The 25563-nt window shown below is 45.0% G+C and overlaps 1 protein-coding gene across 10 annotated transcripts in view; it reads right to left on the reverse strand.

Annotated features, from left to right (window-relative positions):
- Positions 1 to 25563, reverse strand: part of TTC21B (tetratricopeptide repeat domain 21B) — a 103329-nt gene that overhangs the window by 55855 nt on the left and 21911 nt on the right. For all 10 annotated transcript variants that reach the window (XM_073305712.2, XM_073305708.2, XM_073305709.2 and 7 more), the window contains 6 exons: positions 14537 to 14634; positions 13774 to 13974; positions 11478 to 11607; positions 9934 to 10091; positions 7668 to 7892; positions 5957 to 6195 (listed from right to left, as the gene is read on the reverse strand). In XM_073305712.2, coding sequence (XP_073161813.1) covers positions 5957 to 6195; positions 7668 to 7892; positions 9934 to 10091; positions 11478 to 11607; positions 13774 to 13974; positions 14537 to 14634 — 1051 coding nt within the window. The remainder of the gene's footprint in view (positions 1 to 5956; positions 6196 to 7667; positions 7893 to 9933; positions 10092 to 11477; positions 11608 to 13773; positions 13975 to 14536; positions 14635 to 25563) is intronic.

Below are 25563 nucleotides of genomic sequence, written 5' to 3' on the forward strand. Positions count from 1 at the left end.
CAGTTTCTTCTCCCCTTGTGTGGAATGTGGTTTTGGAAGTGTAGCGGGGTGGACACCCGCTCGGGCCCAGAGGGGTTTAAGATAGCCCTGGGAGAGAGCTGGGGCAAGGGAAGAACTGGGCTGATTGGCAGAGCAGCCGCAGCTGGGGCCCACACCCCAAACAGACCCAGCGGGCCTTATAAAAGCCAGGGAAGCCAGGAGCAGAAGAGCACTCTCTCTAGCTCTGAGAGGGAGGGACCTGGCTGCAGAGACCTGAATAGAGGACCTAGTTTGGAGCAGGGCAGGTGAAAGGCCAAGGGAGCCTGGGAGCTCCGGCCTAGGAAAGCCCCAGGCTAAGGGCCTGGAAAGGCCTATTAGGTATGGAGGTTGCAGGGGCAACCATGGGTAGGTAGAGGCAGCAGGTCCAAACCCAACCTTGCTGGTAATGAGTGGCTCATCCTGCAGTCTGCCCCAGGGCACAGGGGCTACCTGGTGACTGGCAGGAGCCTACGACTGAGGTGAGGTAAGGATAGTGGGTGGGGGGTTCCCCTGGGAGGAGGAGACCCAGAACTGGGGGGTACTGCCAGGGGGCAGTACCCAGTCAAAGGGGCACCAGGGTCCTGGGAGGGACCCGGGAGCCAGCAGCAAGGCGAGACACCGGCCTGAGGAGGGCGCACCGGAGGCTGGAACGCTAATTCCCAAGGACAACCAGCAGCAGGCGCCGCCAGGTGAGTCTGCATCCGGTTACAGGAAGGAACACAGGTAAGCTGACTGACAGGTTTAAATACAATTCAAAAATGACCTTGGGGATGAATTTTGCATGAGATATTAATTCCACTTTGTCTTTATGTAAGAAGGTATACAGGGATTCTGCTATGAATGCCTCAAGCTTGCTCATCTTTGTGGCTCAGGTGATGGCCATCAGAAAGACTTCCTGAGAATAAGATTATAGATGGAGCACTGTAAAACAGGCTCAAGTGGGGGTTCTTCATAAGCCTCAGACAGATGATGTTGAAGTTCCAAGTTGGAGTGAGTTCTGTAACCCAATTGATAAGCATTCCTCAGGCCCTTAAGGAATATGGATACCATGAAATATGAGAACACCGTAACTGACTATTGATGGATGATCTGGGGATACTGCTGCTAGATGAAACTTGACTGAACTAAAATGAGAGTCCAGAATCTTTGGTATTGGGATCAGTACCAGCTCTAGACCACGCTGGGTCACACATATTGAGAATTTATTTCTGTTCGGACAAGTAGATGATTCTCATGGATGGCTTCCTGCTCCACACTAGGATTTCCTGAAGGTGGAAGGAGCAGTCTCTTTCCAGGACGCTCAGACAGCCAACCAGCCAGGCTATCAGTTGGTGATTTTCAAGTCTAGATGGAATACTTGCGACAAGCAAGTCTGCATGGTCTGGAAGTCTGATTGATGGTTGTGTGAACATCTGTAACAGGTACATCAGACAAACTGCTTCAGCCGGGAGGGAGCTATAAGGGATGAGCTTGGCCTAGTTTCTTTTGGCCTGAACAATAACTCTGTAGATTAGCAGAATCACTAGGAATGGGTAAAAAAGGCCCCAATTCCATTGCAGACTGAAGGCGTCAAGCAGGGATCCTGCACACATCTATAGCAGAGTGAAGAAGATATTTTTGGTTTTGCTTTTGGCCATTTTGCGTGTTTACCTTTTTTGTAGTAAATTAGCTGAATTTGAAAACAAAAAAGACAAAATGAAGTAATTCACCTCTAAAAAAAATTTCTAGCAAATTATTCGGTGAATCGTTTGGGGGCCTGAAAAATGCACTTTTCTGCAAAAAAAAAATTCATAAAAAAATTCACTCAGTTTTAATCATGCCTCTTCTGGAGCAAAAGTTGAGATACTTGATGTTTCTGTGGTAGCAAAAGAGGTCTATCACATGATTCCCCCACTGATGGAATATTGGCTGGGAGATCAATTTAAACTGTGACCACTTATGGATGATACCAGCTTGTCTGCTCAGGAAATCTGTCAAGTCTTTGCTAGCTCTCAGAAGGTTCATGGCTCTCAAAATGTATGCCTTGAAGATGGCACCATTTACATAGCTTGATTACCTCCCTGCAGAAGGAGACAGAATGGGCACTCCCTTGCAGGTTTATGCAGTACATCACCCACACTCTGTCAGCATGTGTACTACACAGTGTCACAGGACCAGGAGGAATGCCACAAACACCAATCTGAGGACTCAACTCTAAAATATTTAGTTGTAGCTCCTCTGGTGACCATGTCCTTTGTATCTGTAGCTGTTCCAGTTGGATCCCCAGACACATCTGTGACTAATGCACTGGATGGCTACAGGGCCATGAATGGTATCCCTTTTTGGGTATTGTCATGATGCAGCCACCAGGTCAATGCTCCAAGATTATGAGATGGAATTAAAATGGTCTTGCTCATCAGATGCTTCACAGGAGAATAGGCTGATCTGAGAAAAAGCTGTAGGGGACTCGGGTGAAGCCCAGCAAATGGTGTAAGGTATGCACAGACATATGGCTTAATAATGTGAAGCAAATCCGTACTGTCATAGCTGGGTGCGATATCACCATGTTCAGTAACAACTAAAGTGAGAAGAATCAGTCCTGTGGTAAGTATCCCTCGCTGTCATGGAGTTTATTCTGGCTCTGATTAACTCTATATGTCTGTGATTGGGTAAGTGACAATTTCTCATTGCTCAGGAGAAGGCAAACAGAGAAAGGGCATAGCTGAAACAGATCCAAGTTCGCTGGTGTGATCTGCTATTGATCAGGCAGTCATCTTGACATAGGCAGACATGGATGCCCTTTTCCCTTCAGCATCCAGCCACAACAGCAAGCCATTTTGTAAAGACTCTTGGTGCCATAGAGAGTCCAAAGGGCAATACCATGAACCAGTAATAGTTTGGCCCCCACCATAATTCTCAGCTACTTCCTGTGGACCATGCGTAAGTACTCATTGTATAAGTCAAGAGCCAAAACTAGTTCTGAGCCTGAAGTGATGAAATAATGGAGGCAAACATTACCATCCTGAATCTGAGATGGTGCATATATATCTCTGTTCAGCCTCCTCAGCGCTAAGATAGGCTGGAGATCACCTTTCTTCTTCAGAATAATGAAATATCAGGAATAGAAGAATCTTTCTCTGCACTCCAGCAGGACCCCTTCTGTGACTCCTAGATGAAACAGGGACACTTTTCTTTGGGTAACAGGCTCTTGTAAGAAGGACCTCTGAAGCAAGAAAGTGAGAGAGGGGACAGCTAGGGGGCAAGGAAAGGAACTGGACAGGCAGCCATAGGTGTTAATGGCCAGCCTTAGCTTCTCGTCATGCTTGATGGCGGGGGACGAAATTGTTTCTGAAGAAGGTCCACTCTGGAATAGTTCTGATGTGGCTCTATACCACCTCGTTAAAACAGTAGCTTCTGGGAAGGAGCTTAGTTTGCAATGGAGGAGGATGACTGGTGCTTCCTAAAGTAGCAGGGTTGCTTTCTGAGCAGGTATTCTGATTGCAGACTGTGGGTAGAAGATGGGGGGGAGGGAATAGCTCAGTGGTTTGAGCATTGGCCTGCTAAACCCAAGATTGAGAGTTCAATCCTTGAGGGGGCCATTTAGGGATCTGGGGCAAAAACTGGTGATTGGTTCTGCTTTGATCAGCGGGTTGGACTAGATGACCTCCTGAGGTCCCTTCCAACTCTGATATTCTATGACTGTGTTCTCTGTCTTTGTGGGGGGTGGCATAGTAAAGGCTTATGGTATGGTGTTGAAGTGTAAATACTCGCATTTACATTGAAGGTGCTCTGACTGTCTATGCCTACAGTGATCAGGATCTCCACCCTGTGTCAAGATGTGAAATGGGATTCCATTCTGGGGCCTGTGGGAAGGTGGAGCCTCAATAGCACTAGTATGACCATGGCGGTAGTTAATATTGGTATTGGCCAGTCATGGCAGAGCCCAGTTAGAGGCACTCCTGGAATAATCTTTAGGGTACCATTCCTGTTTTTTCCTTGTAGTAGAGGAGGAGTGTCCTGTAGATGGTGAGAAGTACATCTCTGGGGATGACAGTACTGTTTGATGCAGTTCCAGCACTGGATCAAGTGTGGTGCCTAGTTACCAGGGCACCTGCTGAAGATAGTCCCCTCGGCTCTAGCTTGGAGGACATCTCCTCTCTGGGATAAGATGTGCTCCAAGCAGCACAGCTTAAGTCTTGCATCCCTTGATTTCCTGGTGCAGGAGGTGGCGGCATGGCAGACAGAGTACTTGTCAGGGATGTGCCCTTCCCCAAGGCAGAAAAGACATCTGCTGTGCCTATCAATGAAAGGCATCAGACAGTCACAGGAAGGACAGGATTCACATGGCCCCTGCTCAATGGCTGATGAAGCACTTCACCCTGCTATACAAGGGAGTGTACCAGGGGCCTCCCCCATATATCCTCTTTTTCTGGCACATGCAACTGAAATTTTTAAGGAGGAAAAATAAAAATAAAGTGAAATTCAAAATACAGATGCAGGACAGGCACAGTCAAGGTTCTCTCATTGGTGGGAACATTAAGAGGGAACTGAGGAAGGATTGTGGCTGCTCTGCCCTTTTCGCCCTTGCAAGGGAGCAGGAAGCAGTACAGGGTGCCCATGCAGCCTTGATGAATGCTGCTGAAATGATTCAAAACTCACATGCATGGGGTGCATGCGAATCTACAGTGGAATCCACTCTCATACCTGAAGAATGGCTATTTCCAAGAATAATCAAAATTAATACTGTGAGACAGCCTTAAATTTCCTAAAAGATACTAATCTGCAAAGGTTATCTTGAATCAAGTATCTTCACTTAAAAAATAGCTTGCATCCATTCAGCGTCGTTGAACGTTCATATGGTGAGAATCAGATATCTGGATATTCTAGTTGAAATTAAAGCTTTGTATTAAAGTAGGCACACTTGTGAGGGGCCATTCCTCGCTCCAGTGAGTCCTCTCTCCACGAGTCATTTTCCCTTTTCCTCAGCCCAGAAACCTGCAGATGGGGACCTTCTTGCCTACAGCAGTTCCAAGCTGAATATGTAGCCACCAGGTTAGCACTGGCAGGAAAAGTAGGGACAAGATTCTCTGCTTGATGGGGAAAGCTTCTTTAGCATCATACAGGGGGCCAGAGCGGTCAGGGAGGAGTTTTTTGGAAGAGAAGAGAGCCTGAAGTGCCCAGAATAAGTATACTTTTGCCCTTAACACAACAGTGCTATTTACTGAATGTATTTGCTCAACCTCAGGGTACCAGAATTTAGACCTTCACAACTTTGTACAAGGGTTTAAAAAAAACAAACCATAAATATTAACCTGACGTTCCATAAGCCAACAACCTGCTTATGGCAGTTGTGATGTAACAGTACAGTGATTGCTGGAGTATTACAAGAAGACCAGAAATCAAACTGTTGATTTCAGGAAGACTCAAAAGATTTAAAAAAAAAAAAAAAAAAAGAGTGTATATGCTAATGTTCCTTGCTATCTGAGACTTTTAGTCAAAACCTTAAACAGAGTACAAATCATTTACTGTTCATTTTCAAAAGCCCTTTTAGTATCTGCTCTTTTTCTAGGTGTCTTTGTATGATGTGGCAAAAGTTATTACTATGTAATATTGCAGGAGTTTAAATATTAAAATAGATTTATCTTGCAGATTTAAATTATTTAAATTATACACTTTCCTTAATACTCAGAACTATTAACTATTAATCTCCTTTTAGACTGAGTCTATTTTAAAAAATTATTGCTGATATATCAACCATTCATTCGGTTATTTTTTATTCTGAAAAGTTGCCTTGGGTAAATAGTGCTTTGCATTGCTACTTTAGTGGATTATACTACCAAGATAAATTTCATAATTTGACGTATTTTGGGGGGAGGGAAACAAGCGCTGCACAGAATATCAATATTTCACAGACAGAAAGGTTATGGTATATACCACAGGTGGTGGTGGTTGTTTTTACCTATAGCAGCTTGCATATAACTTTTTCTCTTTTCTGTATTGAAGATAAATGTCTGCCATTTTTTCTTTGGCTTGTACAAAGTACAGCTGTTCAGATGTAATATTTCTGAGCATAGTTAAGGCTTGTTCAATATCTCCTTGTGCAAGAGCCAGGTCTGCATTAGCAATCACAACTCGTAGTTCTTCAGGGGTGCCAGTAAATTCATTGATGGCATCTTGCAGCACTTTAGCAGCTTCATGCTGTAAAACACAATTATTTTTTTTCTTGACCTCAAGTTAATGCATCCAAGGAGGCCTATATTGCAAATAAATGGAGGACAAAGGACCACCAAGGACAAAAACATACTTGCAATATACTTTAAAATGTTTAAAAAGGGAAAAGAGGATTGTACTCATGATTAGCTGAAAGCTACACAAGGCGAACAAGTAGCAGAAAGACAGTAACAAACATTACAGTTGCATACATAAGAATATATCACAGTACGCACCACTATAAAACACACTTTCCATCAAATGTAATTCCAGGATGGAGCTAGAGATCCAGCTACACTGGGTAAATACATTAGCCTAAATGTCTAAAAGTGGGGAATTTTCTTAATGTTTTGTATCAAGGTTGTGTGCGCCTCAGTTTCCCCTATGTGCTGCATGTTTAACGAGGTGGTGGGAAAGGGTGAAGAGGACCAGGTGTGACTCCACCGAGCAGCCTGGACACTTTGTAACCTAGCAACCGATGGCCTGAAGGCCCTCCCCAGCTTGGAAGCCAGCCGAATTTGGTGAGCAGGAGAACCAAGGGCTGAAGAGAGAGACACCAGGTAATCTGTTTGCCTGGGAAAGCAGAAAAAGGATGGAGGAGGGACCCTGGAGGTGAGACAGAGTAGGCCGTAGGAGGAGTGGTCACTTCTGGACTGAGACTAAGAGACCTGGATGCTGGACAATCCCAGATGGGCTGTGCTGAGACTTTCTATGGTCAAGGCCTCCGAGAACCTGCTGTGCTGTTACAGACATACAATAAACCCTTTTGTTTTTACGCTGGCTGGGAGTCACTCGCAGTCTAGAGATTGGGGCTGCATTGCTCCCTCTGGGTATGGCGGCCCCCCAGTGGGTCCAGAGCTATTGGATTCACTGAAGGGAGCTCATGGAGACAGACATACTGAAGGCTTAGAAGGGCGGTTCCAGGAGACAGTGGAGTCTAGTGCTTAACCCCCGAGAGTGAGACTCCCAAGGTGGGCTATTACACTGAAGGGGGTTCCTCCCAAGGACCATACAGAGCCAGGAGCACTGACCCTGTGATTCCATGACAGTCTCATACTATGAACAGCACAATGGTTGATCATGGCATTTAAGTGATCACAGATGGGCTTTGAAGTTAACTCCTTGCAATTAAAGGAGAGATGGGCAAGTGTTTCATCCAGTCTGCAGCCTCAGAACAGTATCTACACACATTCTGAAAACTATCTCCACTCTGAGAATGGCAAAGAATTTGTATGTGTCTCAGAACAGCCTGAGAACCAAACTCCAAAAAACCTTGAAATTCAGATATTTCTCTGTCTGTAGAATTGTTAAGTCTCCTAAAGTCAAGACTTCCTGTAAAAGTACTGTAGGGGTTTGTCATGGACAAGCTCAGGGGTAGATGCTTTTGTTAATGGAATAATTGAGGTTTGTATTCCGCCTCAAATATACACTGCATTTTATTAAATTACTCATTGTCATACCTGTTCTCCATTCAAACGATGAGCTTCTACCAATTCCAGAAAGATAGATACACGATTACTTGCATCAATTTCATTTCTTTTTGCTTTTGATTTTGAGAAAGCCACAGTGCCTCTCATTCCAGGTAAACTCATTGCCATCTGCAAGGTCTTAATAGCTTCTGATATTTCTCCCATCTTCTTTTGGGTCTGGGCTTTAATTAAGTGATACAAGGGACGTTCTCTCACCTGAAATATAAGTTATTAATCAGTTTCTATATTCTGCTTTACTGTTAAAAAAAAATCAAGCATCCTGAGGAATAAATTTGTTAATTTGTTATTTAACTAAAATATTTAGAGAAAGGCATAACAAATGCTAATAATTAAGGCTCCATTTTAGTCACAGATATTTTTACTAAAAGTCATAGACAGGTCACAGGCAGTAAACAAAAATTCATGGCCCGTGACCTGTCCATTACTTTTACTACACACCCCTAAGTAAAACTTGGGCCAGGGGCTGCGGGTGCTCAGGGGGCAGTCTGGGGGTGTCATGGGTGCTGGGGGAGGGTGGTCTGACCCCACCACTGGTGCAGGGGGGGAGGGGAGGAGAGGCGGACAGCAGCACATGGCCCGGGACTGGCAGGCTCACTACCCAGTATGTTCCTGCAGCTCCTAGAGGGAGGGGTGGCCATGGGGGCGCCACACTGCTCTGGCCACAAGCTCCAGCTCCGCAGCTCCCATGGGCCAGGAACCGCAGTCAATGGGAGCTGCAGGAGCTATGCAGAGTCCCCTGGCCCTTCTGCCTAGGAGTGCCAGGACATGCCAGTGGGAGCTGGGGAGCACCTAGAGATAAGCACCGCCCTGCACCCCAACCCCTTGCCTCGCCCTGAGCCCACTCCCAAACTCAAACCACTGCTGGCCCAGGAGCTGCCCAGCTCAAGCAGCCCCTGAGCCAGCCACACCAGCCACTGCAGAAGTCATGGAGGTCACACAAAGTCACAGAATCTGTGACCTCCATGATAGACACACAGCCTTACTACTAATCCATGTTATACTTGTGTCTAGCATGTGTAGTATTAATTCTATTAGTAATGTTGTCTTCAAAGAATATGCAAGACAATTTTTTTAATTACAACCCCACAAACCATACGAAGGAAAGAATATCATGAGTCAGAACCCTGATCTAGAGACAAAAGGGCATGCACTAGACCATTACTTAAAATGAACCTGCTTGTTACAGGTGTTTTCCGTGTCTCCTCTCCTAATCATAGACAAGACAACATATGCTTCAGTAAGCTGCTACAGTAGTTTCAAAAAAGAGTCGAACATTCCAAGATATACATAATTTGGCAATTAACTTATATACACAAACCCACTGTGGCATTCATCCACTCTACCTGCTTGAATACGTCTGTTTTTATATTAAGGGGAACAAATGGAAAGAGTAAGTGTGGCTCCATACAAAATTTCAGGGACATCAGTAGGTATTTTTTTCATTCAGCTTCTCTATGCCAACATTTGGAGAACAGAAGGTGGGCAGAGGAATATTTTAGAAAGGAAATAAAGACCAGCTTGTCTCATACCGTCCACCTTGCAGCAAAGCCCTATCGGGATACTCACTCAGAATTCAATCGTGTAAACTGCTGAGCGTGCTGGCCCTGGCCCAGCAAAGCACTTAACTTTAAGTAGTCTGATTGACTTCAATAGACCAGAGTTCTCAGTACCTCGCAGTATCAAGTACTGAATCAGCTATAATAGAGGAGAGTGGGGAAAGCCATTTTAGAACCACCACTGCTTAAGTGTGCTGGCTTTGCTGACCAGGGAACAAGGAAATACTGACAGAGGTTCCCAGGTTTCTTGAAAGGCAGTAAGGGTTTGGACCACCCTTCTTCTATTCTTTTATGCAAACCTCTCACAACTTTGTTGCAAGATGTCTCTGGGACTACAAATCCTGTTTATATAGTATGTCCTTATACATTGTAATACTTATTTCTGTTAACAGTTCTCTATATAGAGAGAGATCAGAAAAGAAAAGCTGTTTCTTTCTTCTATACTCCTCAAGAAAATTCTGATACTTTGGGGCAAGTTAATAGGCAAATTTGGAGTCCTCACTTCATCACACTCCCAATTTGCCTTGCAATTAAAATTATTCACCTGAAAAACGTGTTCAGATGCCAAGCTTGTAGTGAAAAGATAAGTATTAAAATAATGCCTCTTGCTGTGCAAGCTCTAGAAGAAGTCTTGCAAAACTGATTGCATAAAACAATTTAATTCCTTTGATCAAACTCACCTCAAAATTGTAGCTCAGAGAGAGTTCCAGGGACTGAGAACAGAGCTTAAAATTGTTTTGGGACAAATGAACCTGAGCCATAAGTAAATGAGCATCTGGATAAGAAGGATTCTGTTCCAGGCAATGCTGTAGGACACTGTGAGATGCCTCAGTATCACCTAATGATTTAAACAAAATAGCAAAAAACAAGAGAAAAAAAATCAAAGCCCAGTATTAAATATAAGTGCCTCTTACTTAGGCCTGGTCTACACTGAAAAATTCACACCACTGACCAATGTAGTTAAGCCAACCTAACTCCCAATGTAGACACTGCCTCTTGAGAAGGAGGAGTACTGTAACATTTCAAGTGTAGACAAGCCATTAGCCTCTCTATATTTTAGATAAAGGCTTCACAGCTTGCTTTTAAGATATACATATATTTAATAGGCTGCTATGACCTCAAATAGCAGCTACTAAATCAGGAGCGGGCAAACTTTTTGGTCTGAGGGCCGCATGGGGTTTCTGAAATTGTATGGAGGGCCGGTTAGGGGAGGCTATGCCTCCCCAAACAACCAGGCATGGCCTGGCCCCAGCCCCCATCCGACCCCCCCGTTTCTCACTCCTGACGGCCCCCCCAGGACTCCTGCCCCATCCACCCCCCTGCTCTCAGTCCCCTGACTGCCCCTAGACCCCCCCCACCCCTAACTGCCCCCCCGCTGCCCCATCAAACCCCCACCCATCCTTCCTGACAGTCCCCCCAGGACCCCTGCCCCATCCAACCCCCCCAACTGCCCCCCACCACCCCATTCAACCCCCCCCCGGGACCCCTGTCCCATCCACCCCCCTGCTCCTTGTCCCCTGACCGCCCCCCTGCTGCCCCATCCAACCCCTCCTCTCCTTCCTGACTGCCCCCCCTGGACCCCTGCCCCCATTCAACCCCCATTCCCCGCCCTCTGACTGCCCCGACCCCATCCACACCCCTGCCCTCTATCCAACCCCTGCCCCCCCACCGCACTGGCCTGGAACACCTGTGGCCGTGCAGCACAGCACAGCGCACAGGGTCAGGCCAGGCTCTGCAGCCCCACCACCCAGAGCATTGTGCCGTGCAGCGGTGTTGCTATTGGGGAGGGGGAGACAGCCTCCCGGGCCAAGAGCTCAGAGGCCAGGCAGGACAGTCCCGTGGGCCAGATGTGGCCCGCGGGCTGTAGATTGCCCACCTCTGTACTAAATACTTCTCATCAGTGTCATTGAGAGTTGAAGACAAAACCACAGCATAGACAGAAATTTCTCCATTATCCCAGTCCCTGAACCATCCACTCTAGTCCTGTATGAAAGACTTCACCTTACTGAAAAATCAATGCTACATTTCTATTTTTTCAGAAGTGCATTTTAAGGGAACAATCAGGTAATAAACCCAGAGGAAAGAAATAATTTTAATACTGCGTTGTTAAAAAAAAGAACAGAATATAAGAAATCAGATATTTGTTACAGTACTTTACAATGGAAGAAAAATATTTATTTAATACATAAATATTTGTAGTTTTGCAGCCACACACATATATTACCTGATAAGTATTTCACCTTTGCAACTAAAAAGACAGCATGTAGAAGACCTGGTACAGTTTTTACCACAGTTTCAAGAACTGAGGTACAGTGTTTGAGCAGTGGTGAAAGGGGTTGTCCTGGATTTGCAGGCTAGAAATAAGAACAGATCAACTGAAAAATTCATTTTAAGAACATGAACTAGTAAAAAGAAAAAAAACACTGCTAATTTTGCTCAGCCTAAGAATCTGAAAGTTCAAAAAGTGAAAAGCATGCGTCACCATGAAGAAACAGTGAAATGTATTTTAAATATAAGAGGCCAAATTCTACTCACATTTATACCAGTGTAAATGCAGAGAACTGTTATTAAAGTTTGCGGGACTTGACCAGTGTAAGACTTGTATAAATGAAATCAGAATCAGGCCTTCTCTCTCTGGTTGTACACAAACCAGTCCATTACACTGGGGCCAGATGATCCTCAAATAGCAATAATTTGGCTTCAGGGGAATCAAAGCAGGTACAATCAGGGGAAGGTAAAGGTAAGTAGGAGGCCTGAGTCAACAGGAGCTCTGCTTTGTTCTTCCATCACTCCCTGGGGGGCCCAGGGACACCCCTTCACCACAGCACCTCCATGTTGTTGGGGCTCAGCAGAACACAGAGCAGGAGTTGGAAAACTGTTGCTTTCCATGGCATGATCTTCTATGAACCTGGCATAATTATACTAGGAAAATCTGCAAGGAATTTAATGTTAGAAGCAGCCTGAATTTCCCTTCACAGCTTCAACTTCCTCCACACCTCCTAGTCCACAAAGACAGCTGTAATATGCAGCCCTGGGAGGGGAACAGGCTGAAAGATTCCTTAGGATATTTGATGCGGTAGAAGAGGGATTCCCTGTAATCAAATGTCCCAACGTCTACCCAGTTGGGTTATGTAGGCTGCATTTCCTCTTCCTCACTAGGGTCACAAACTCTTCTCCGTGAAAGGGAAGACATGGCTCTCCTTCCAGTTTTGTCATTTCCCCTTCCTATAGGTTCTTCTACAAGAAAAGATGTCCAACCATTAGTTTCCATCCTCCTTTAATTCTTTGAGAGTACTCAGAGTGCCAATGTCACTGATAGAATTCCTTTCTGGACGACAGCCCCCCCCCAGCTGAAGTCTCAGAAATAAATAATTAAAAAAAAACCTTCAGTTTCAAATATAGTTCACATGGTGGCAATTGCTTTGTCATCTTTTCCATTTTCCAATTCCCTAGCTCAATAAAGCATGCACCTTTCTAAGAAGAAAAAAATTCAAAATATTTTTTTCAGATGAGATGCCACTTAAAAACAGATTTACATTTCTTTTGGGTGCTATTTTCTTTACTGTTAGCCTTGTAAGATGCTGCAATTGTTAGTGTCTTTTTGAGCTTTAAACACTGTCATTTCACTGCAATTTTTGCCACAGCAGTTGTGAGGCATTCCACTACCATGGAACTTACAGTCTGTTCTTGAGAAACTAAAACACATAGCAAATAATTATAGGACAGTCATATAGCAAACTGTCAACATTTGCTAGAAGTCTGTGGAACTGTATAATATCTGAGCTAATGCCCAACAATTACTTGTTAAGATCTTTCCTCTGTAACATACTTGAAAGTTTTTTCAGTTGTTTTCTTTCTTACTGATAACACTTGGTGCAATATCTTAACTTAATCTTGAAGGCCCTTTCCTTGGTATCCTGAAAATACTTTTGAGGGTCAAATATTCCTGTCGTCAAGCCCAACATATGACCAGATGCCATCTTCAACCACAAAATATAACCCACAATATGGATAAATTATCTTTTTGTTTGAGATTAAAAAGTAAAAATACCATTAAATACATTTATACCTGTATTTATACGTAGAAGAGAAATGAGAAATGAATGCATGCATGTATGTGGGAAAACATCCTGAGCAGACAAACTGCACAGGTGTGGATGACCACGTGATCAACATCTAGCCTTCACATTTAGTTATTTAAGTGAGTTCTACTCTGTTCTATTCTCCAGATCAAACAATAGACCAAATAACTGTATATAGAGCACCTTGCACTTACATTTAACCCCTTCTCAAATATAACTGCTGCATTTTGTATGAAGAAAATGAGATGTAAATTAGCAATTATTCCAGCACAAAGTTGCTCAATATTTAAAACAAAATTTTGCTTCATGTGAAAAGTAAATATACTTTTGGCGATTCTTCTCAAAAAATGCCTTCTACTTGTAACTATTAAATGATATTAAAAATGGAGTCCTTGGATAAATTCTAGTTTTCAGAGGAAGAGGTCTAATACTACTAACCTGTGTTGGGCAAAAATTAAGATATTCTCTAACAATTTCCAGCAAGAAATCAGGGTTCAGTTTTTCAAAGTACTGTATGCCAAGAGGTAAGCCATGCAATGACGAAAAGTGAGTATCCAGAACATCATTCAACAAGTGAAAAACTTCTTCTTGTCTTTGAGGTTTCTTCATAGCTAAAACTGCACGCAAGAAAGACAGTTCCTGCAAAAAAACAAAATTTAACTCTAACTATATTAGTTTTGTTACTTTTTTATTATTTAAATAGCACCATACAAAACTTCACCATTTTCAAGGCAATAACTAGATGCAATGACCTGAGCAAAAGCTATACTTAGGAATATTGTAACAATTATATAATGCAATTGAAAACTTTTAAGAATGATCACTGTAAGGCGTACATAAAGATTTGCTATACAATGCATTTCTTTTTCAATTTATATGGTGCAATTATGAGCCAGTCTAGGCACATAAATAAGTTAAATTTATCAATGTCAACACCACCATTTAAAAAAAAAAAAGGGGCCCCTTTTCCCCCATTCAACCCAAACTCAGAAAAAAAATCTGAGTAAACAAATAGTCCTCATCTTGCAGGCCAACACTAACTTTGCTTGACCAAAAGACAGAAAAAGCAAATTTCTGAGTTAAAGCATCCTCCATTAAGAATACTCTGCTCTAGAAAAATAAAGGTTTTAAACTGTAGTAATCTCAACCTGGCCACAACTTCAGATTAGAATCAAAACACTTCAGTGAAGTAGTCCTTTACCCCAGATTTCCCAATTGAGTGCTGAATTTCATTAAGGAATTCCAACTGCTGATCTGCATCTTCTAATTGCCCTTCAAATATCTGACATCGGATAATTCCTGCAACAGTAAACATTTAATTTCAGTTTCAGCTTTATGATAACTACACAGTGTTAAACTTTCCAGAGGGCCCTCTCCCCCGGCCCCCAAAAATCTAGTTTTCTTTACCTCTGGACTATCAGCTCCTCAGCCTTTTGTTAATAGGGTGATGAGAAAACACAAAGAATTAAGATTTGAGACAGACGTACAGGGTTTATCTACAATGTAAATTTTCTCCAGCTATGTCCTTCCTTCATAAAAGCCATCTTTCCTCTCCCTCCACACCCCATCACATGCTTTAAATTTCATCTAGGAAAATACCTAAATTGTTTCTTTAAGCTGTATTTGTTAAAATTTCAAAAGTTATCCTTTTGACATTTCACAGTGTGCCCCAACACACTTCCCTTAAGTGTCTGGGTGAAGTCTTTATATTCATAACGGTTTTCATGTACAATTTACTAATAATTGTTAAACCATGTAGTATCATCCATGACCTATGGGAAAATCATCTGTGGAACCTCTCTCTCTTCCTCCATTCTTAAACTACTCAACAGAGTAGACACCTAACAGAACAGTGTTTAGCAATACTCTCAGAGGTTTCTCTTTATCTAATGTCTTCTTACTAAATAGCAATACTAACTCACTGCATCCAAAAGCTTGTTTATAGAAGTGTGACTACTAGTCAGTCTTTGATTCACAATCTTGTTTTAACTTGCAAGTTTCCAGCATGGTGTCCTTATAATCCCCTTATACCGTTCCATGCTTGGATTCAAGAACATGGAGAAATCAAACATGCTTGTGCCCTTTCTGCGAATGGGCTGACAGGTCTCTCAATTCTAAAAATAGTTTAAAAAAAAAAAAAGACTATGTGCGCAGGTGAGACCCGAGTTTCTTTTCTCTCCAAACATTAAAAATGTAGATCCCCTCCAGGCTGGAAGACGGATGACTAGACAAGATAAATGAGGATAAAAAATAATTTCAATCTTTCAATTAAGGTAGGAAGAGCTCAAAACAAATGTGCTATACCTACAACAAAACCAGTGAAAGCCAGACTTTATATTGCTGTTTCTTAATAAAATAAATAAAAAAAGCAGAACACTAAGAAAACAAACATCTTTTAAGTCTCTTCATACATCAGAAAGGAAAAAAATGGGCACAAGCAATCTTGCTCACTGAAGTTTCAGTATCCTGCCTGCACCCAACACATGCATGACAGAAAAATGGTACAACATGAATGATAAAGGTCATCAAGTTTCAGAGTGGTAGCCGTGTTAGTCTGTATCTGCAAGAAGAATGAGGAATACTTGTGGCACCTTAGAGGCTAACAAATTTATTTGAGCACAAGCTTTCATGGCCTAAAATCCACTTCATCGGATGCATGCAGTGGAAAATACAGTAGGAAGACAGATACACACACACACACCATGAAAAAAAATGGGTGTTGCCATACACACTAACGAGAATGATCAATTAAAGGTGAGCTATTATTAGCAGGAGAAAAACTTTTTGCAGTGATAATCAGGATGGTCCATTTCTAATAGTTGACAAGAAGGTGTGAGTAACAGTGGGGGGGGCGGGCGAGAATAAGCATAGAGAAATAATTTTACTTTGTGTAACGACCCATCCACTCCCAGATTTTATTCAAGCCTAATTTAATGGTGTCCAGTTTGCAAATTAATTCCATTTCAGCAGTCTCTCGTTGGAGTCTGGTTTTGAAGTGTTTTTGTTGTAATATTGCAACTTTTAGGTCTAATCGAGAGAGACTGAAGTGTTCTCCGACCGGTTTTTGAATGTTATCATTCTTGACGTCTGATTTGTGTCCATTTATTCTTTTACATAGAGACTGTCCAGTTTGGCCAATCTATATGGCAGAGGGGCACTGCTGGCACATGATGGCATATATCACATTGGCAGATGTGCAGGTGAATGAGCCTCTGATGGTGTGGCTGATGTGATTAGGCCCTAAGATGGTGACCCCTCAATAGATATGTGGACACAGTTGGCAACGGGCTTCGTTGCAAGGATAGGTTTCTGGGTTAGTGTTTTTATGCTGGTAAGTATTTTCTTCAGGTTGGGGGGCTGTCTGTAAACGAGGACTGGCCTGTCTCCCAAGATCTGGGAGAGTGAGGGATCGTCCTGCAGGATAGATTGTAGATCCCTGATGATGCGCTGGAGAGGTTTTAGTTGGGGGCTGAAGGTGACGGCTAGTGGAGTTCTGTTATTTTCTTTGTTGGGCCTGTCCTGTAGTAGGTGACTTCTGGGAACTCTTCTGGCTCTGTCAATCTGTTTCTTCACTTCAGCAGGTGGGTATTGTAGGTGTTTGTCTCTGTCTGAGGTTGTATCCTAGAGCTTGGCTGTAGACAATGGATCGTGTGGTGTGGTCTGGATGAAAGCTGGAGGCAAGTAGGTAAGTATAGCAGTCGGTAGGTTTCTGGTATAGGGTGGTGTTTATGTGACCATCGCTTATTAGCACTGTAGCGTCCAGGAAGTGGATCTCTTATGTGGACTGGTCCAGGCTGAGGTTGATGCTGGGATAGAAGTTGTTGAAATCATGGTGGAATTCCTCAAGGGCTTCTTTTCCATGGGTCCAGGTGATGAAAATGTCATCAATGTAGCGCAAGGGGCGTTAGGGGACAAGAGCTGAGGAAGCGTTGTTTTAAGTCAGCCATAAAAATGTTGGCATACTGTGGGGTCATCAAGTAACTATCACTGACTGTTTTTTGTTTTCCTTATAGAAGTTGGATTTTTATTAAGGATACATTTTTCCAAGACTCCAGTAACATTTAAGTACTTTAAACTCTTTTAGATTAGGGTAAATATTGACCTTGATGGTATCCCTTTATTCCTATTTTGAGTAGAAATCAGAGCAACATATTAATTAATCTTAGCCATGGATGCTCAGGGGAGCTTGTTTTCTCAACATTCTTTGAAAAAGTGTTACTTATTACTGGCTTTATTATAGCACATAGTGTCCTGGTCCAGGACTAGGACTCCTGGACCAAGACACTGTTACATTAAATGCTGTACGAACACAGAACAAAAAGATGGTCCCTGTCCCCAAAGAAAATGGGAAGGTTTTATAGATTTGTGATTTGCAAAAATTTTACACTGCATCAGAAAAAAGCTCAATTCAGACTTCATAAGTGTCAAAGCACGCAGTAGGATTCTTAACAGTAGTGCTGTCAGGCACTCAGCATCAAGAGAAGCTCTGAGGGATAACAACAGCTGAAGCATAAAAGAGTTAAAGGATGACAGAACAATAAATCTAGCTGTGCTCTCAGCACAACTAAGGCAACAAACAGACAAAAGACTTGTAAAAAACAAATGATGCCTCGATTTAAATTTTGAATCTATTCCACCCGAGGGTTGAATAAAGTTGCTGACTATTGATATGATACATAATTTTTTACTTTCAACTATCCCGTGTGGGGTAGCGAAAGGTGAGCCAACTGCACTGAAGACTAACTTCCTTCCTGTTAGTTATGGAACACGCAACAAACATGAGCAAACTAAGCATACTGTGCCACTCCTGATCCAGAGCCCAGCAATGGCCATTCGCAGAGCTCTAGCAAACATACAGGAACATACAGTGCTACCACAATACAGTCAAGCCTCCCACAGAGATACCTGCCCCATACGACATTACCAATTTCTCAGCCTTTGATAGTTTCTTAAGCAAGTCAACTATGATTCAGGTAGGTGTGAGAACGGGAGTTTACCCCCACCCCCATCTTCAGACGGTTCCTAGGGAGCATGCACAGAGATAAGAGTCTGAAAGTGCATGATCCTGATCCCTCATCCTTGGAAGAGAGAAAAAATGGCTATCCATCTTTTTCATAACTGTTGTTCTTTGAGTTGTGTTGCTCATGGTCTATTCCGTTCTAGGTGTGTGCGTGCGTTCACATGCGTGGTCTTTGGAGATTTTTGCCTTAGCGGTATCCATAGGGCCAGCTGTGGCACCCCCTGGAGTGCTGCGCTCAAATGCCGGTATATCAGGCACCGCCAGCCCTATGTCCTCTCAATTCCTTCTTGCTGATCACTCCGACAGAGGGGCAGAAGGACAGGTAATGGAATGGACATTAGCAACACATCTCGAAGAACAATTATGAAAAAAGGTGGATAAACGTTTTTTCTTCAAGTCCTTGCTCATGTTGATTCCATTCTAGGTGACATACAAGCAGTATCAATGGTGGTGGGCTCGGAGTTCACAGTCTTGCAGCACTGCTCTGTCAAAGCCAGCATCATCTTGAGCTTGCTGGGTAAGTGCATAATGAGATGTGAATGTGTGGAGAGACAATCAGGTAGCAGCTCTAAGATCTCTTGGATTGGAACCTGTGCCAGGAAGGCCGCTGACAACGCTTATGCCCGAGTCGAGTGTGCCGTCATGATTGCCAGTGGATGCACTTTCGTCAGCTCATAGCAATAGCAGATGCAGCTGTGATCCAAAACGAAATCCTCTGAGCAGACACTGGGCGACCTTTCATTCTGTCTGCCGCCACAATGAATAACCGTGTTGACTTATGGAACATCTTTGTTCTATCTATATAGAAGGCCAACGCCCTTCTGACGTCCAGCGTAGGTAGCCTGCGCTTCCCATCTGACACATGAGGCTTTTGAAAGAAGATGGGGAAGTATATGTCCTGGCCAATAAGAAACTGGGAAACTACCTTGGGCAAAAACGCTGGGTGCAATCGCAGCTTGGCATTATCCTTGTAGAAGACCATGTAAGGCGGCTCCGAAGTAAGCGCCGTGATCTTGGACACCCTACACGCTGACATCATCACAACTAGGAATGACCTTCCAGGAGAGAGCAGGAGGCCAGAGGCTCAAAGGGAGACCCTCCTGAGCCTCGACAGCACAAGATTCAGGTCCCGGAGGGATGGGATCCTGGACATGCAGATAGAGACACTCTAGACCTTTCAAAAACCATGCCGTCATGTCATGAATGAAGACCAACCTGCCTTGGAATGGAGGATGGAAAGCCAAGTTAGCAACCAGGTGGACCTTGATCGATGAGAGAGACAAACCTTGGAGTTTGAGGTGCAGCAGAAAATCCAGGATCTCCTGCAGTGTGGCCTGCTCGGCCCGAATACACTATTCTGACCCCCAGCACATGAATCTTTTCCATTTGGCCAGGTAAGTCACTCTGGTGGAGGGTTTTCTGCTACCTAGCAAGACCTGCTGGACACAGGCCCAGCATGCCTGTTTGTCCTCGCTTAGCCATGCAGTAGCCATGCCGTCAAGTGCAGCGCCGCCAAGTTCAGATGCAAAAGGCTGCCATAGTTCTGGGACAACAAATCCGGCCAGAGAGGCAACTGCAGCAGGGTGGCTACCAAAAGCCTCAGTAACATGCCAAATCAGTGCTGGCGAGGCCACGTGGGGGCTAATAAGATAATTCTTGCACTGCCTTTTTTGATCTTCACAAGGACCCTGTGAATCAATGGCACTGGCGGAAAGGCATACATCAGTGCCCCGACCACGGAATGAGAAAGGCATCTGACAGGGAGCCCCTGTCCATTCCCTGGATCAAACAGAATACATGGCATTTTCTGTTCTGCTTGGACTCCACCCGGGGAGTCCCCCACCTCTAGAAGACTATGCTGACCACCTCTGGATGGAGCGACCACTCGTGGGGAGATGAGAAGGTCCTGTTGAGGTGATCTGCCAGGACGTTCCTGGTTCCAGGCAGGTGCGCAGGCTATCAGATGAATGGCATGCCTCTCACAAAAATCCCAAAGGCAGAGAGCTTCTTGAAAAAGGACCGAAGGCCTAGCACTGCCCTGCCTGTTGATGTAATACATTGCGGTGGTATTGTCCATCAGGACCTGCACCACCTTGCCCTTCAGGGAGGGCAAGAAAGTCTAGCAGGCCAGGCGAACCACTCTGAGCTCCCCGACACTGATATGGAGGGCCAGATCATCCCGCAACCAGGAGCCCTGGGTGCTCAGCTCGCCCAGGTGGGCTCCCCAGCCCAGGTCCGAAGCATTGGAGACCAGGGTAAGCGATGGGGATGGGGTCATGAAGGGGACTCCCTCCAACACTGACCCCAGGTCCAACCACTAATCTAGGGATGACCTGATGTGGTCCGGCACCCTGACTACACAGTCCAGGTCATGCCTGTTGGGAATGTAGACCGATGCCAGCTATGCTTGCAGGGGCTGGAGATGGAGCCAAGCATGGCTGACCACATATGTACACACGGCCATGTGACCCAACAGCTGCAGGCAGGTGTGAGCCATGGTGAACGGGTAGTTCTTGACATGGGAGATCAGGTCTGACATGGCCTGATAACGCACTTCTAGAAGGAAGGCTCTGGCTCATGTGAAGTCGAGAACTCCCCAATCAACTCTATTCACTGGACTGACCTTACAGTGAATTTTCTCTCATTTATTAACAGGCCCAGGTCACGACAGGTGGAATTCACCAGATCAAGGCTCCTCTGAACCTGCTTCCGAGACCTGCCCTTGATGAGCCAGTTGTCAAGATATGGGAAGACCTGGATCCCTGGACGTTCTCAGATAAGCAGCCACTGGCACCATATATTTTAGGACCACCACTGGGACTGATGAGAGGCCACAGGGCAGCACAGTGAATTAAAAATGGTGCCCGCCCACTATGAAATGAGGAAACATCTGACCTGGGAATATGCAAATAAGCATCCTTTAAGTTGAAGGTGGCATACCAATCTCCCAGATCTACAGAGGGGATGATGGAGGTCAGGGAGACCATGGGAAACTTCAACTTTTTGAGAGACTTGCTGAGGTGACGCAGGTCCAGGATGGGTCTGAGGCCCCCTTTTGCCTTCAGAATTAGGAAGTAGCAGGAATAGAACCCCTTGCCTTTCATGTCCTGAGGGACCTCCTCCACCGCACCCAGGTGTAGAAGGTTCTCGACCTCTTGAATGAGGAGTTGCTCGTGAGAAGGGTCCCTGAAGAGGGATGGGCGGCTGAAAATTTCAGGGTATGACCCAGAGATACAATGTCCAACACTCAGTGGTCCGAGTTGATCAGCAACCAGGCTGAATGGTAGGGATGAAGACAGTTGAGAAAAGAACAAGGTAGATCCGGGAAATTGAACTGGGGCTTCATTCTTGAGCACACCTTCAACATGAGTGTTTCTGACCCCCAGGATGCATGGGTGAGGGGGAGGAGGAAGGGCGGCAATGACTAAAACTCGTGTTTCTATCCCTTCTCCTTGGAAGCCCAACGTGGCTACCAAGGCCTTGGCAATGGGCGGGGCCGGCACTGCTTCCGTGCAGACTGCGGCATATGCATGCCCAGAGAGCGAAGGGTGGCTCGATGTCCTTTAACCCATCCAGCCTCGCATCCATCTGTTCAGAAAAGACACTGTTTCCATCAAATGGGAGGTCCTGGATCAAGGTCCGCACCTCTTGGGAAAGGCCGGCAGTCTGAAGCTAGGAGCTGCACCTCACAACCACCACCGATGAGACCACCCTAGCCGCTGAGTCTGCCATGTCCCACGCCATTTGGAGGCACCACCTAGCTGCCACAGTGCCCTCCTCTACCAGGGTGACAAATTCTTGGGCCAAACTCTGCAGGAGGGACTCCTTTAACTTAAAAGTTAAAATTGTATCTGCCCAAGAGGGCCTGATGATTCACCACCCAAAATTGCAGGCCGGCAGTCTAATAAATTTTTCTCCCAGAAAGGTCCAGTCTTTTGGCCTCTATTTTTGGGAGCTGAGCTGGTGTGTCCCAGATTGTCTTTTTCGTTGGTCGCAGAGACAACCAGCGAGCCCAGAGGTGGATGGGTATAAAGGTACTTGAACCCTTTGGCCGGGACAAAGTACTTCTTTTCAGCCTTTTGTAGGTGGGAGGGATAGATAACAGGATTTGCCAGAGGACACTGGCAATTTTGAGGACCCTGTCATGCATTAGTAGTGCAACACAGGCAGGGGTAGAGGCTGAGAGGACATTGGAAAAGGTGTCCGCCTGCTCGGCCATCTCCTCTACTTCTAGGTCCAAGTTCTCAGCCACCAGTTGAAGCAGGGCCTGATGTTCTTTATAACTGTCTGGTGGGCTGGCCCACAAGGGTCCCCCGACCGCCTCGTCCGGGGATGAAGATGACTGTAACACTGGGGGAGGCCCCTGGGCATCGTCCCCTGTGGGGGGAAGGAGGTTTTAGGGGTGGGTGCAGTCTCCTCTACCCCAACCTCCGAGCAGGACTCATGCACCGAGCCCAGTGCCACCAACTGTTGCTCCAAGGCAGTGGCAGACAAGTGGTGCAAAGGGGGCATGCCCCATGCGCTCCAATAAGGCCACTGCGCTCGCCACTCACTGTGCTGCCAAGGCAACGTCGATGTAAACACGGCCTCGGGTGCCCAATCACATCGTTGGAGTGTGGGTGAGGGGCTTAACTGTCCTTCTATGCCAGAGGAATCCCCTTTCGGTGACCACAGTGGGGCCCTTGACGCCTGCGTCTGCCTGCTGACTGTCACCGCTGGAGACCGGTGCCTGGGGTGAGAGGATCGCTGCCAGGGTGACCAGAGCAGTGACAGGGAGTGCTCCCACTGGGTAGGCAACCAAGATCTGCGCCAAGAGGACGACCAGTGGGAGGGTGAACAGTGCTGGTAGTACAGAAATCAGCACCTCTGCCTAGGGAATGTGTGTCAAGACGGCAGGAACCATGATTGTGGTGCCAGTGACTGAGGGCAAGCCCCAGAGGAAGTGGAGGGTAGAAGTGGAGGGTGCTGTCTTGTCTCAGGGGATCAGTAGCACTCCACTTCCCAAGTGGTTTTAGTGGCTGGGTTGCCCTTGTAGGGAGTCTTTGCCATTTCCTGCGGTGCTGACAGTGCGTGCGGAGGCCTCTGCTCTCTCAGTGCCGGGAGAACTTGAGAAGGCATCAATACCATCAGGAATTTGGGTCCCCTATTGCTCCTGGGAGTTGGTGGTGGATCCTTTAAGATCCCCAACCGGGCAGGCATGTACATGTGGCTCCGGAGTGGCCAGGCGGCCTGAACTGGGTCCTTTGCCCAGTGTCCCATTGCCCTTCTTGCCCAGTGCTGGAGAGACATGTTTCTTTGTTTTCTTTTGGGGGCACCGGCAATGGGGAGCGGTGCTGGGAAGAGGCCGGTGCCGGAGGTGTGTTGTGCACCAGGACCAAGATATTAGAGGAGTCTTGGCAGGACAGCTCAGAAGGCAGATGAAGGGCAGCCTCCATGAGGAGAGCCCACAAATGAATAACCGATTCCTGGGTCAAAAATGTTTACAAATAAGACACTTGACTTTCACATGTGATTCCCCCAAGCACTTGAGGCAGTTGCTATGGGGGTCACTTAGCAAAGGCCTGTTACAGTCCACGCAGGGTTTAAACCCTGGAGACTGGGGCGAAGTACCTGCTGGGACTCTAACTTCTAACTACACTTAACTACTTAGCACTAACTACTATAAACAAACTATTTACAAGGCCCTGAGGCTCGAAGTCAGAAGAGAGGAAAGTGCTAGCCCTTGCTATGCAAGGAAAGGTGCTCCAACTAACCACCCCGGGCAGTTAGAAGGAACTGAGAGGGCGTAGGGCCAGTGGCGCCTGATATACGGATGCATGAGCACGGCACTCAAAGGAGAGCCACAGCTGGTCCTACGGATACCGCTAAGGCAAAAATCTCCAATGACCGTGCACATGGGCACGCACACACCTAGAATGGAACTGGTCAGTCAGCAAGCACTCGAAGAAGAAAAATAGGATTACGTTCAGTATCAGGCATGCCACAAAAGCCTGACAGCTTTTGGGGCTGAGGCCAAAAGGAAGTGTAGTACAAATTCTAACTAAAAAACTCTTTCATAATTAATTTTTTTGTATTGCAGTAGCAGCTAAAGGCCCCAACCACAGTCAAGGTTTGTTTGGACTATGTGCCATACAAACATGAATCATGCCATATACTTCAGTGAGAGGGGCATATCAGAATCTGACTCCTTAAAATAAATACAAAGGACTAAGTATATCACTAACACTAGCAAAAATAATTAAAAATATCTAATACAGATTTCTTCATTTCCAATGCTAAATATATATTTTTCTGTTGATTCGGAGAGCCAAGAACACTGTGTGAAATTATTATAAAGCTTCACTGTACCAAAGCCAGCAAATAAGTCACAGAACATTTTAAAAATAAAGACCATCAAGTGTTATTGGCTTCAGTCATCATCAATTACAAGTTACAGCCTCTTCCCCCTCAGCCTAATTAGCCTCTGCAAGCTGCTTTTTTCTTCTGGGAACCTGAACAACCATTTTCAATTCTCAAGTTATACCACTTAACAGTCCCTCTTGGCATGGAAGCAACGCCAGTATCTTGTAGTTGCTTTTTGATGGCACAAAAAATTGTTGATAGGGTATGTGAAAGGGGAGTTTCTTGATAGTCTACATTTCTTGTTAGAGTTGCAGTCTTTAAGAGGATCCTATTCCTCATGGAAATGTTGTACACCAAATGTTTTTAATTTGTGAAATAATTTCTCTACTCAGAGTTATCCTTGCAACAACCAATGAAAGCAAAGAAATTTAGAATTTTAGTATTTTTTTTAAACACACAAGTCATTTATTGCTCCAGTTGTAATTCTCCTCAAAGACATTAAAACAGCTGTACAATTAGGAAAAAAACCAAGCTTTTTGCAAAAGGCTTAGAGATATTCTCCTCCACATGTATCTTATGTTTACCCATTAATGTTACAATGATGATTTTATCTTTTCAAAATCTTACAGAGCAATAGAAAAACCAGTAAAGAAATACTATCAACTTGAAATCTAGCCAGTTAAAAAACATATTGAAAGCACTGCCAAGATATACTTCTCCCTGATTCCTTCGGCCACTTTGTGTTTTTTCAAATTATGTTTTATTTAAAAAAACCTCTTTCACTCCTCAGCAGGAGAGCAAGACCCACCCAAACAGGAGGAATGACCCTATGAAGAAAATAGTGAAATCGGCAATAAAGGGCTGTC

Source organism: Lepidochelys kempii, chromosome 11 (genome assembly GCF_965140285.1).
Source record: "Lepidochelys kempii isolate rLepKem1 chromosome 11, rLepKem1.hap1, whole genome shotgun sequence".
Lineage (NCBI taxonomy): Eukaryota > Metazoa > Chordata > Testudines > Cheloniidae > Lepidochelys > Lepidochelys kempii.